Genomic DNA, 15,069 nt, shown 5'->3' on the forward strand with positions numbered 1-15,069 from the left:
ATTATATCTGAACAACATCCATCACCCTAATAACTAAGTTGTTGTTAGCATCATCATGAGTATATTTTTGTGGGTTAGATGTATAAGTAAATTTTGTTTCGACTCAAGTTATCTTGGCTAGCTTCTCTAACTACTTCTCTTTTGTAACAGGAAAATGTTATCCAAGGTTTCATCCCTAATGGAAGGATTGAGACTTACTTGCGTCACATGAAGGCCGTTGGTACTTACCGACTCAACAATTTTTTTGGATCAAAGAGCAAGCCTATTTATCGGGTAGCTGAACCAGATGTCACCGTTAGCTTCTCATGGAACTCTGTCCTCTATAATCTCGAGGACAGTTCCATTAACTTCCCTGAGGATCGGTTCCGGATCCATGGTTACAGAGAATTCGAGGCTGCCTCTGATCAAAGAGGTGATCTTTATGGTAAGTTCTCACCAGCTTTAATCCACATAGATGTTTTAATTGATTCTAGAGTGTTGCCTAGGATAGTGTTTTCATACAGACTCAGAAATTTAGGTTTTATTGCTTGGGTTTATAAGATATAAAACATTAATTTTTATTGTCTTCTTTGCAGATTATGTAGGCCATATCAAACTTGTGAATGGGCAGGTTCTCAGTGACGGTCCTCTTCTTGATGAAACAGAGATAGCTGCATCCCGCCGAGTGGAACTTCATGTTCAAACTCATGAGTGAGTTGTTATCTAACTTCTTCAGCATACACATATGGTTTATCTTACCGAATGGTTTGTGTTGTTACAGCGACCCCGTTCTGAAGTTGTACCTCTGGGACAAGGCTGCCTTCCAGTTCTATGAGAAGTTCAAGGCGTCTGTAGGCACTGCCCGTGTTATCTTAGTGACCACCTTAAACCCGAAACGGTTTGGAGGTTTGTAATACTAACTTTTTATTGCTGTTTAAGCTGTTAGTTATGGTTCGGATCATATATGTCATGGTGGTTTATAATAGGCATTATTTTATGTGGTGCATAATTATTGATATAGGCTGATAGAGCTGTTTTTTAATTGACTCTAGAGTTTGTTAGGTATGAAGCATTTAATATACATTCTGTATTGATATACATATTCTCTTACTTTAGGTATGTCATAATTTTGCTTATATATCATGTCATCTTTCTGTTGTAGGAGTCCTCTCTCTATCTTCTATGGCGTCTTCACGGGTATTTCTGGATAGTAATGTCCAAGAAACCAGGTCTTATCTCAGCTGGTAATGTTTATGTTTCATGATTTGGAATATCAGTGCTGTTATTACGATATCATAATTTTTGATTTGACTTTTTCCACTAGGCTGGACTCGAACTTAGATGTTGCCAACAGGGTTAATGCAGAGGTGGTCACCAAGCCTGAGTTAGCGACTTTGGGAGACCTCTTTTCCTATATGATACAGGCAGCCGCTAAGGTATTATAGTCTCAATTTCTGATGCATTGATAAGATTATCTAATGCTCGCATTTAATTTCAAACGTGTTTCCAGGTTGCTTGGTTTGAGTGCACAGCAACTATTGATGATGTTGTGCACGGTTCTGGGTGGTATTATATAGGCTGCGGTGTGTGCCATACCAAGGCGACCAAGGGACCTACAACCCTCATGTGTAAGAAATGTGGGAAGAGTGAGATTGATGGTGTGGCGCAGTAAGTGGTTTATATATAGTTATATACATTCTTTGACTGCAATGTTTATTAATGTCTCTCTATTACAGGTATCTGTCTAAACTCTCTGTTTATGACCAGAAGGATCAAGCCGTATTTGTTGTTCTTGGGGATGCTGGTGAGGAGTTGACTGGAAAGAAAGCTGCTGAGTTAGTTGAAAGATACTATCAGGTAATTGGAAACCTGTATATTTATAAGATTTAGAAAGAGATTATTACTAAAACTTTGGAAATGTATTATGATAATGTCTACATATATGTTAGGCCAATGAGGATGTGGGAGAGGATCACATAGTTCCAGTGCCTCAAGCCATGATTGATACCATCGGGCAAACAAGGAAGTTCATTGTAAAGGTATCAAATCACAATTTGAATGGCAAATCCCAGACTTTAACTGTGACAAAGGTGCTTCCTCTCAAAGCCCCAGAACCCGTGGTCGAGACAGGAGAGAACGTTGATGGGGAATCTGATAGTGGGGGGGAGGGGGGGGGGTGATCATGCAGATGAATCGGCGAGGAGGAGTGCTGATGGGGTTGAGTTTAAAGGTGTCAAGCGTGCCAAATGTGGCTGATGAAGTCTTATTTCTTTCTTCTGTTTAATTTAAGACTATGCTTTGTTTCTTCTTTTTCTGAATTTTGCTTTGCAGTGTTATAACAACCTTGGTTATAAACTCTTTTGCTAATAAAATCTATCTTTAGTATCTATATATTTATGGGTTTGAAAAATAATGATTGATAGATCATTATATTTTCTTGATGTACGAATGAGTGAGTAGTCTATGCCAAACGAAATTTCAATACCCTTGGTTTCTATAAGTGATTTATAATTTTATATTTGTATTTGTGATCTATGTAGTTTAAATTTAGTTATGAAAATATAATTGTTTATGTTGTTATTTTAATCTAGGCAAACACATTTAAAAAATAAATAAAAATGAGACAAGTGTAACCGGTTTTCATTTCTTGGTCTATTTTACATTTTGCAATCGCTTTCGTTGATCAATTTAATTTAAGAATTTGAATATTTTTTCTTATTGGAATATGTGTAGATCAAAATATAATGACAGCTAACTATGTAATGTGATCTTTGTAATCTTTATAGAAACCAAAAAATGATAATATCTATATATTTACCACAGCAATTGGTAAATAACAAACCAATTCAGAAATATTTCAAATTCCGAATTCAATTTACAACTACTATACCGGATTGATCATCTGGTTTTTATTTAGTTATAGTAGAATTAGTTTAGAATTTCTCAAGTTTGCCGTGTGATTTGAGAATATGTATTAGATGATTAGTTAGCATTGCTTAGGACTAAGTTCTTTAACTCATTCGATCAAAAACATAATAATTATAATTATAGGTAGACATCCATGAATGATTAAATACATTAACTCTTTATATAAGCCAAAAATAGAAATTTTGCCGAAAATAATAACACATGTTGATATCAGGATTCGAACCCTGGCCAAGAGTTTATGCAAAGGCTACTCTACCGATAGACTAAAGACACACATTGCTAATATATGACAAACACTAAATATATATATGAACCGCTCGGTAAGATTTAATTGTTTCTTCTTCCTTTTTAACGAGGGAAAACTCGACCCTTCCTCTTATATATTTCAACTGCCTTTCAATCCAATCTCCTCGCCATGGCTGATAAAAATCCTTCTTCCTCTGTTTGAACTAGGATTCAGAGGTTTATCGAGATTGATAACGCATATGGAGAACACTTCCAATTCCGATCGCGAGCCCCGTTCAACTCGTTTGATGAACGTCTACATGAAAGTCGATTCATATTCTCCGGGACCGTCCCACCAATCGGGGGTTACTCTCGGCGTCATCACAGCCACGAAGCCACCATCGGGTATCGCTCTCTTTGTCTCCAAGGTTTTGTGGTTCAAGGTTCTCTAGATCCTAGGAATCGTCTTTTAGAGGATGTATTTAGGGTTATTGATAACATAGGGTGGTGTTACACGGTGTTGCATGTGAACCCGTTCTGTCCTAGAGTTGTGAGAGAGTTCATCTCTAACAAACCATTCAACGAGGATGGAGCTCTTATTCGGGGATTTGTGTACCGTTTCTCCCCCACGGTGATCAACCAATTGATGATGACACCGTCTGTTGAACACTCCTTTCAGTGGAAAGACGTTGTGCTGAGGCAGGCAATCACACACCTCACCAGGGTTCAATGCTCTGGATGGACGGGATTCAATCTAAATGCTCTGCTCAATCCCTTCCAAGTTTTGTACCGTGTGTGTGAGCGTAACTGGCTTCCAGGTCCGGATTCTGATTTGATGATGAAAAGCGTCTCCGCCTCCTGTATGCTGTGTCCAAACGCAAAGAAATCGACTTTGGCCAGTTTGTGTACGAACAAGTTATCGACATGGCCCGTGTAACAGATTTGGAGACAGGATTGATATTTCCAAATCTGATTTATCAGCTCTTGGTGCTTCAAAAAGAAGTCCCTCTTTTACCGGGAGATGAAGAACCTATGTTAGTGTAATAGCCAAGTGTTTTTTTTCTTTACAAAGTCCATCGTTCTCTCATGAATGTAGCTAACGTATGATCTTTTTGGTAAGTAACATGTGTCTGAATCCTCTTCCGAAGGTTGTAATCACAGTGACAGTTACGTTTTTGTTATGATGTCATTGTATAAATTAAAATGTTGTTTGGTATGAGATTATCTTTTCAGTTGTTTCTATTACTACTCTTTTTGTTCCACCATTGTTGAGATGAATTTATTGTTGTTAGAAAGAGAACATATTGTTGCTAGATTCTTGGCTTTGTTATAAAGAAGCAGTATAAAGAGGTGCAGAATCTTGGCTTTGGTTGATTCTATACAGTATGTGTTTGCTACCAAATCCCGAGTCAAAACTCTACACAGTCAAAGCAGTTGTACTTGGAGCAACATACAAAAAAAGGAGCAACATAAAAACCCTCGATGCGAGGAATAAGAAGAAGTCATGGCTGAGACTTGATATATTCCTAAATTATTTTTGATTACTTAAGCTATTCTTTTTGTTTTTAAACAACCCAATATACTTGATTTTTTAGAGTTTTGAAAAATATGACTCTTTCATTCCAAACAATAGCATTCTTAATTATCTGCACTTTTCATTTTTTGGATAGTTAAAACTACATCAAGTATAGCTATTTTTTTATAATGCTATGAAGACTTTGTTTTTGCTTTATTTAAAAATTTGGTTTTAGATTTTTATAATTTATATCATCTAAACAAAATTAGTATTTCTATGGTATCAATTTATTTTAATATGTGATTCCATATATTGCAATTTTGGATCCTTCATGTACGGTCCCTACAATTATTTTTGAATAACATAATTAGAACCATATTTCATATTTGATTGAAGGAAACTTCAAAAAAAAAAAATTATACCATTGGATTGGAATGATTCAACGGTTTAGATTAGTAGTCTAGGTTATCCCCACCATTGGCTCCCATTGGTCGAACCCATTGGAAGTAACGCCGCATCGTCTTGATATATGGAGTCATCCTATAGATTCCACTACGCTAATCCATTCATCTCTTACCTCAACCCACCACAAGTCTCTCTCATAAGTCGTAATCCATATCAAGCCACCACAATCCTATCCCAATTCTGTTCCAATCAACACGAGTTAGATTAGAGCATTATCTTAAGCATGTAATCAACATCTAGACAATTGATCTTTTTCTTCCATCTCTCTGATCTTTCTAATACACCTCAAGACTCATATATCCACTAAGATTTGAAGCATTACATTTTTCAAAGATAACCAGTAGTTTCAATTTGTAGATATAAATAAAGATCTAGCTCTCATAGATTTATCAGTTTAGTCTTCCCTAATTACCTCATCAGATAGGTTTGTCAATTAGCTAGGATTGCATGTTCTTAATATGTTTTTATCTTTATTCTAAAGATATATATTTGGTTAACTTTCACAGCTACCAACTCTGATGGAATCAAAGAAGCAGTCAACACAGCTCAACCAGCCACAACAACCGCCAGATCAATTAGCGGTTAGCACAGCTCAGCCAGCCACATCAATAATCACTCAAGGAAGCTCAACCTCGGGAGTAACTAATGTATACAAGCTAAGCAAAGCCGAGCTCAAACGCTACCAATTGACACGCATTGAGGAACCATAAGAACACATCGACCCAGACTACTTCCGTTATTTGAAAGCAATAGGTGCGTACGACTCATCTCAACCGCAGTCAGAACGAGGAAAGGGCCAGGGTCGTGAACACATCGACCCAGACTACTTGCATTATTTGAGAGCAATTGGTGCGTACGACTCAATTCAGCAACAGCCAAAACGAGGAAATGGTCGTGGTCGTGAGGGTCGACGCTAACACATCTACCTAATATTCCTAATGTTGTGATATTTGTATCACCACTGCTTCGTAATGTTTTATTTGCTTCAGTATGCTATTTTGCTTGGTATGGATAATTTGATTCTCTATGTTTGATTTGCTTCAGCACAACATTTTCTTTGCTTGGTATGTTGTATTTCCTTTGTCTGTTATATTTGCTTGGTATGTTTTGATTCACTAATGTTGACGCAGTAATCCAACCAACAAATGTTTTATTATTCAATAAAATACACATATAAAAAAATTCATATATAAAATTCATATCCATTAAAGCATTTCCTGAACAATACATAAATATGATCAATTTATAACTAAATTATAATACTGAGTGGAACCATATGTTACCTTATAGCTTATAATCGGAAATTAACTAACAAGAGCAATTTTCAATACACAGCTGATCTATCTCAGCCATCCCCCAACAATCAATTACTTGCCAAGCACACAATGACAACAGACACAATCACTTCAATTACAACAGAAGAAAAAAATATAAACGCACCATGAACAATTAACCCATAATATTCCAAGCTTTAAATACGTTAAAGGAAGAGACTAATGAATACATAATCATATATACATTTAATTGTATAAATACGTTGACTATGTTACAACAATCTCGCAAGGAGATGAAAACGTACACAATCGTATCAATTCACATGATTATTATTTGAATGCAAAATCATTAACAAATCTCCTAATTACAGAAAATTCTTAATCTGAAAAGGAAAGAAGTATAAACCATTGTATAAACATTAACAATCTTTTATACCCTAGCAAAGAACGAAAATAATATGAAAACTTACTTCCGCCGGAGCCGCTTATTCTTCACGCATATACGCAGGAACGTCCTCGACCATTTCGCAGGCCAGCTCCGACACTGTGTAAGCTTAATCGTGATGACTACTCCACCCTCCGACCAACCCATTCAATCTGCGGGTGAGTATATTAGCTTTGCGTCCGACTATGCATAAACGACTGGATATATATATTTTGGGTTGTTCTCAGATAAATTTTGATCAACATAAAACCCTATCCAATCGGAAACAAACCATAATATAAGTTAGTCTACGACCAATCTATGATCATTTAGAACTTTCATGCCATGTTCAATAAGAATATAGATGTTTAGTATGTCATCTCGATCATATATCTATAGAAATTTTTATGTTTTTGCGATTCAATAGTGTTACCATAATAACTTCTAATAGATTGTTTAGTTTAATAATAACATAGAAATTAATATCTCTTTATATTTCATTTAGAATAATAGAATTCGAATTTTCTTAATATAATCAATGCAATTTTCAAAATCATTAAAACAATATAAATTTTTAATTGCTAAGTATATTCCTGGTATATAAAATAACCAAATTTGCAAAGTCTGTTTTCAAAATAAGATTTTAAAATATTTGAAGAAGATTTGTTAATGTTTCTTAGATATAATTGCGGCTTGATTAAACTAAATCAAAGTTATTACAATATATTATAATCCATTTCATATAAAGATGATATAATTGGAATCGCAAGCCTCATTACAACAGCTACATATAATAAATAAAATAATGCTATATAAATTTTGATGTGTATATATTATTAGTTTAGTTACTTACAGTTTAATTATTTATATTTTGTCTTAACGTTTCAGATAATGTAAAACCTTAACAACATAAAGAATATCATAGATAAAAAGTTGGTCAAACGCAAAATCTTTGTTGGAACCCTCTTTTACGGACACATGATTTTCTGCGTGCATTTCTTATTATACAAAAAAATAAAAAATTTACAATAATATACTCAATTTTGGTATAAAAATAATAGTCGTTAGTTTTAAACTTAACATAAAAAGCATTTTTTTGGTATTTGATGTATATAATAACGGCTGGAAAAAAATCCGGATTCGACAACCCAAACCGTATTCGATTTGAAAAAGTAGTACCAATTCTAGACCAAAATATATTACGCTTCCATCCGGGGTTAAGATCTTGGTATCTAAAGAACCCAAACCGAATCTGGCACAAACCAAAATATTTCGGGTACCCGGTCATTTCGGAAATAGGTTTATATACCTAAAATTTTATATAAATAGCCAAAATTAACTGTCTAAATTGTTACTTGAAAATTTTATATAAATAGCCAAAATTAATAGTCTAAATAGATAAAATATATTCAAAACACCAAAATATTTGAAATATCTATTGATTTTCTATCCAAATATTCAAATCAAACCAGTTTATATATTTTGACATATGTTATTCAAAATTTACATGTAATATATTATTTTTAATATATTTTAACAAAATTTAAAGCATATAATAATTATTAAAATTTTAAAATCATTTAACTGGGGTTATTCAAATCCGAAGCAAAACCGTAAGGATTTGAACCGAATACGAACCAAGATTTAGAATTACCCGAATGGGTCTGTAATCTTTAGCTCCATAAAGCCAAACCCGAACAGACCCAGACCAATCCCAAATAAGCAATTTTATAAAATTCACATACAAATAAAACTGATAATTATATATTGCATAAAACATAAATTTTATTGTGATAAGATATTTACATATAATTTCTAGAAGTTTGTTATTTTAAAATTTATCGATTTATATCATAATTTGACCAGCAAAAATGGGACTATCAAAATTTATTTTTTATATAAATTATTAATTTAGCGAGTATAATATATATAATGGTTCTACAGTACTATACTTCTTACTAAAATTAATATACATATCTCCAACTATGTAATAGCAATTTTACATAAAAAAAACATATAGTTGTTGATAGTAACATATTTGTAAATCCTTCAGGCGATCATACACATAAAAGGAAACGTGGCCGTCCACGTGGGTCCCTTACTAAACCGAAAGGTGTTTTATTATTCTCAGATTTTTTCAAATTTATATATTTTGTGTGTTATTATTCTCGGATCTTTTTTCAAATTTCAATGTTTTCCTGATAATGATTAAATCATGTATATTTCCAGTTCATCTGGTTAATGATCGGCCAACATTCAAACCAAAACTTTTTGACTGTAAGTTCGAACGATTTATAATACTAGGCTTTGTTTATATTTATACATAAATCAGCTGATTTTAAATTTTTATTGAACATGCGGCTGTGATGGTTGCGATACTTATAGTAAGAAACAATACTTATATGTCTATCTCTTACATCATATCCTCTTAAACTAATATTTGTTTGACCTTGATAGTCAAGCAAAAGAACGCACGTAATATGAGAAAGACAATCTTGTTGTTAAAGCGATCTTCGGCACTGTCACAAGGTAAACATCATATCTAAGAAATCCAATTATAATTAATACATTGATAGTTCTAATATTCATTGTATATACATAGATTTGAATGCTGAACCACGATCTCTTGGTCGCACTCGAGCAACAAAGAAAGGTGCATACTATTTAAACTTTATGGGAGTGAAAAATATATATATGCAAGTATCAACAAGTGTCAACGATCTGAAAACTATGACAAAATTATTACATATATTAAATCCATTAGAATGTATTTTTGTGTTTTCTATGAAAAGTTGTAAATTTCGAAAAAAAATTAATTGGCTTTAATTAATTATTATTGGTTAAAAGTTATTGAAAATTGAAAATTACAGAAAACAATATATTTATCATGGTAGTTTAATTTGTTTTCTTAATATGTGTGAAAATACTAAAAATTCCATTTTTGTGGAACAAATAGAATATTCATTAGCCACTAATGTTTTTTCATCCATATATGTATTTTCATAAAAATAAACATCAACACTACAAAATTAATGTTTGCTACATTTGTTAAAAAGTATATAAAACGTCAAACTACAAAATTTCTTCTATTTAAACTTTATGGGAATGAAATGTATATATATACAAGTAGCAACAAGTGTCAACGATCTGAAAACTATAAAAATTATTACATATATTAAATCCATTAGAATTAATAATTAAATACAATTGTTTATTCAGATAAAGGTTCGACATCAAAACCCGAAGAGAACCCAATTGTAGCATGCACAAAATGTGGTGTGCTTATGTGGATTTCAGAAAGCACCGGTACAAACCCCAGAACCGGTGAACCAACATTCACAATTAGCTGTAATCATGGCAAAATCAAGATTTCACCAATTAGACAACCTCCAGCCCTGTTAGAAGAACTTCTTCAGTCCAAGAAGTTTCGAGATACTATTCGAGTCTATAATTATGTCCTCTCTGTCACATCCATTGGTATGCAAATGGATTGTAGTGTGGTGCATGTGCCTGGTCCGTATACTATACGGATCCAAGGATAAACCCACCATAGAATTGGCTCGCTTATACTGCGGCAGGGTCGTCTCCCAGAATATCTCCAGCTGTATATATTTGATACACAGAACGAAGTCAAAAATCGGTTAAATGCGATGGGTTAAACTTCAACAGAAGGTAGTCTTGATGAGACAACATTAGAGCGGCTTATCGAGATGATTGATGATAATAACTGTTTGGCTAAGGTTTTCCGACGAGCGCGTGACCACTACGAAACTGTTGGAGAAGAATTTGCTGTTAAATTGGTCCCAGATAAGGGAAAGGGAAAGAATACGATCTTCCGGGTACTAGTGAGGTGGCAGGTCTTATCGTAGGGGATATGTCATCAACAATCGGAGAATGAGATATAGTGGTCTAATTCCAAACTGACACTTTGCAGCAGCTACGTGATGATCACCCTTTATACATGAGCCTCCAATACCCTCTTTTGTTTCCATTTGGTGAGTATGGTTTCCATCCCGAGATCCCACTACATCTTGAGACAGGAACTTCCAGAACAAGGAAATTCCTAACCATACGTGAATTCTACGCAGCTCAAATTCAGACACATCTTAACCAAGGAATGACTTTAATAAAGAGCGGTCGTCTACTCCATCAATATATAGTTGACATTTATACGGCAATCGAGGAGGATCGGTTAAGGTGGGCGAGGAACAACCACGATGTCCTGAGGGCAGAACTCTACAATAATGTCCTTGATGCTGTATCCATAGGCGATACCGATGCCAAAATTATTGGTCAAAGGTTTATACTTCCACCAAGTTTCACCGGTGGCCCTCGGTTCTTAGTTGAGAAATACCATGACGCAATGGCTATTTGCAGAGAATATGGTAATCCAGATTTGTTTGTCACAATTACTGCCAATCTTAACTGGAGTGAGATTAAAGAGCATCTTGCCAGATATGGTGGAGAATTTCCTAATGATAGACCAGACATTGAATGTCGAGTCTTTAAAATGAAGTTGGATCAGCTGCTCAAGGATTTCAAAAAAGGAACTTTCTTCAAACCATATACAGCAGCAGTTCACCGGATAGAGTTTCAAAAAAGAGGTCTCCCCCATGCACATATATTATTGTGGTTTGGAAACTCTTCCAGAACGCCAAGCGCGGATGAAGTAGATGCGATCATATCAGCCGAGCTCCCAGACAAAGAAAAGGATCCAGAGGCTTATGCTTTAGTCACAAAACACATGATCCATGGTCCATGTGGTGTCATGAATCCGAAGTCACCATGTATGGATAAAAATGTGTGCACGAGAAAGTTTCCTCGGCCGTATAATGACAACACTTCGGTTGACAAGTCGGGATATATATTGTATCGTCGGCGCCGGAACGAATATGCGACTGTGGTAAAGAATGAAGCAACCTTGGACAACACTTTTGTCGTATCTCATAACATCGATCTCCTGAAGAAGTACGAGGCTCATATTAATGTTGAATGGTGTAATCGTACAAGTGCGGTCAAGTACTTATTCAAATACATTACCAAGGGTGTTGACAGAGCAACAGCTGTCATTGAGAAAGGAAATACGGCCAGTACATCTGACGCAACAGCCTCTGGCGGATCGAAAGAGAGGGTCATCAAACACCGAAATGAGATCCAAGAATACATAGATGCTCGATATCTATCAGCTTGTGAGTCTATGTGGCGGACGTCTGATAACCTCGGTCTTGTAATCCGCAAGCCAGGTATTGAGAAAACAATGTTCACTGAATGGATGGTTTTATGCAAAAGGTCGGAGTTCGCACGAACATTAACGTATGTGCAAATACCAGAATATTTCGTATGGAACAATAATACTAAAGTCTGGTCTGAGGGTAAGAGAGGCAGAGCCATAGGAAGAACTGTAGATGTTCATCCATCAGCAGGTGATCGTTACTATCTAAGGATCCTCATAAATAAGATAAAGGGTCCTAGAAGCTACGACGAGCTCAAAACATACAACGATGTGAAATATCCTGACTTCAAATCAGTTTGCTACGCGCGGATATTTGGACAACGATGTCGAGTGGCTCGAGAGTATGTCAGAGGGTGCTTTATGGGCTACCCCATACCAGCTCCGCGAAATGTTTGTCACGTTTCTAAATAGTTGTTTCGTTTCGAGCCCTAAAAACCTATGGGAAAACTCGTGGAGATCGATGAGTGAGGACATACTCTACAAGAGGCAGAGAATCTTAAATCATGCAAATCTGGAGTTGGATGATGATACTCTTGAGCAATACATGTTAATTGAGGTGGAAAAGTTGATGCGCACTAGGTGATATTAAAGAGATGCCAAAGATCAAACGTGTTTTGCTAAGAGAACTGGGAAACAGTTAGTGGAACCAAGAACTGGATTACGATGTTGCTGAGGAAACTCTAAGACATGACATGCAATTCAACAAACTTAATCCTGATCAACGTGCGATTTACGAAGCGGTCTTAGACTCTGTTGATAAAAAGGATGGAAAGCTATTCTTTGTATATGGCGCAGGAGGAACAAGGAAAACATTCTTATACCAACCCATTATATCAAGGATTCGTTCAAGGAAACAGATAGTTTTGCCAGTTGCCTCTTCAGTAATAGTCGCATTATTGTTACCTAACGGTAGAACCGCGCATTCACGCTTTAATATCCCTTTAAAGCTCAGTGAAGATAAGCTCTGCAACATCAAACCTGGAACAATGCTGGCTGAGCTAATCGAGAAAACAGATCTTATAATTTGGGACGAAGCACCTATGACGCATAAGCATGCTTTTGAGGCACTGGACAAGACGTTGAGAGACATAATGTCAAAAAAAAACCTTCTACAAAGGAGCAGACTTTTAGCGGTAAGACAGTTTTGTTAGGGGATGATTTCAGACATATTCTACCTGTGATTCCACAAGGCAACAGAGCTGATACTGTCTTGGCATCGATAAGTCACTCATACCTATGGGGTAGCTGTCACAAATTCTCTTTAAAAATAAATATGCGAGTCAATCAGGAAGAAAAGGAGTTCTCCGATTGGCTTCTGCAGGTCGGGGAAGGTCATCCACACCTAGAATCGGGGTATGAGTGTGACAACCACCATGAACAGATGATAGCAGTTGATAAATCGTTGATTCGTGTGAGTGGTGATGATTCACTAAAAGAAGTTGTGGATGCCGCATATGGAGACATTAGCAAGATGACTAATCCGCAGACATCCTACACTGATAAGGTTATACTCACACCCCGTAATGAAACCATCGATGAAATCAACGCCTATACCATCTCGCAAACCGACGAGGTTTCAAGAGATTATTTTAGCTCCGAAAGCTTTGAGATATCGGACACTCGATCCAAACATAATGAAACATTATACTCTATCGAGTATCTCAATTCATTGGAATTCTCAGGATTACCCTCGCACAAGCTCACTCTGAAAGTTGGTGCCCCGGTTATGCTTCTACGAAACATAAATAAAAAAAAGGATTATGCAATGGTACCCGTATGATCTTAACCCGCATAGGGGACCGCGTTCTGAAGGCGGAAATTGTCACTAGCTCACATATTGGGAAAGAGGTCTTAATACCAAGAATTGTTCTTTTGCATGAAGAAACAAAGCTACCGTTCACATTACGACGGCGACAATTCCCTATTAGACTGTGCTATACAATGACAATCAATAAAAGTCAAGGCCAGAGTTTAAAAGAGGTCATCTTATATCTGCCTAAACCAGTCTTCGCTCATGGTCAACTTTATGTGGCTCTATCACGTGTCACAAGCAAAGCAGGACTAACGATCATCAAATACGAAGATTCGTAGCAGCTGAGGGCAAAAGACATAGTATACAAAGAAATCTTCAAAGGTCTTCATCCCCACAACGGTAATTTTATTAATATATAATTCTTCATATCCATCAATTTTCAAAGCTCATTTGAACAATTATTATTTTCACAGATTTACAGTCCCGAGCATATCAGCCAAACGATGGTACAATCAAATGAAGAAGAGCTTACAAGGAGTTTATACCCAGCTATGCCATGTAAATATCTTCTTATATAAATAACCATGGCTTAGTTTATACTTATAATTAAATCAACTAACTCAATCTTTTACAATTTCAGGCTATTTCTTTCTTATGGTCCACACATCATCTCCTGTTATCCAAATGACTTGAACTTCTTCTTATATTGTTTTTGATTACCTAGACTATTTTTTTAAACAATAGCAGAATATTGATATTCACCATATTTCTTATTTTTTTTTTGAGAATACAATGCTCTCATTCAAACCAAAAACTCAAATTTTATAATCGTAAAAAGAATGTCAAACCAAAATCTAGAACTCAATTGTAAATACAAAGTGAAAGCACACTGATTTCAAACAAAAATATAAATATGTGAATACCTGCTATGTTAGAATAGTGATGTGATGTGTTCTCAGATTTGGCACATGTAATACATGGTTCATTTCTGTCACAACCAAATGAACTTTACTTATGATTAATAATTTGTTTCATGATAACCCAATATATAAGATAAAACAAAACTAAGTCATATATAAACAAACAAAACATCTGAAACCCATAATACATACTAAACTCATTCCGCGCGGACAAAGATTCTAGTAATTCTAATAGTCAAACGAAACTTGTGAGGCCTGCCTACTCAATATTGAAGTAAACCTGTGAGGTCTGCTTTAAAAAGGTTAGAGCCGGCCGGAGAGGAATTGAAGATACGTTAGCATTTGTTGATTA

The 15,069-nt window shown here is 35.4% G+C and overlaps 1 protein-coding gene and 1 long non-coding RNA gene across 2 annotated transcripts; both read left to right on the plus strand.

Annotated features, from left to right (window-relative positions):
• Nucleotides 1-3,600: 3,600 nt before the first annotated feature.
• LOC111206316 lies at nt 3,601-6,232 on the plus strand. The gene is made up of 2 exons (XR_002658520.2): nt 3,601-5,338; nt 5,620-6,232. It is a non-coding gene; the product is annotated as an uncharacterized LOC111206316 (long non-coding RNA).
• A 4,289-nt stretch (nt 6,233-10,521) lies between these two features.
• On the plus strand, nt 10,522-13,753 carry LOC106442684. Its single transcript, XM_048757594.1, has 5 exons — nt 10,522-10,650; nt 10,746-12,434; nt 12,686-13,177; nt 13,333-13,617; nt 13,727-13,753. The coding sequence occupies exons 1-5, from the start codon at nt 10,522-10,524 to the stop codon at nt 13,751-13,753; spliced, it is 2,622 nt and encodes an 873-aa protein (XP_048613551.1).
• Nucleotides 13,754-15,069: the final 1,316 nt, after the last annotated feature.

This window comes from Brassica napus, chromosome C5, assembly GCF_020379485.1.
Source record: "Brassica napus cultivar Da-Ae chromosome C5, Da-Ae, whole genome shotgun sequence".
Taxonomy (NCBI): domain Eukaryota; kingdom Viridiplantae; phylum Streptophyta; class Magnoliopsida; order Brassicales; family Brassicaceae; genus Brassica; species Brassica napus.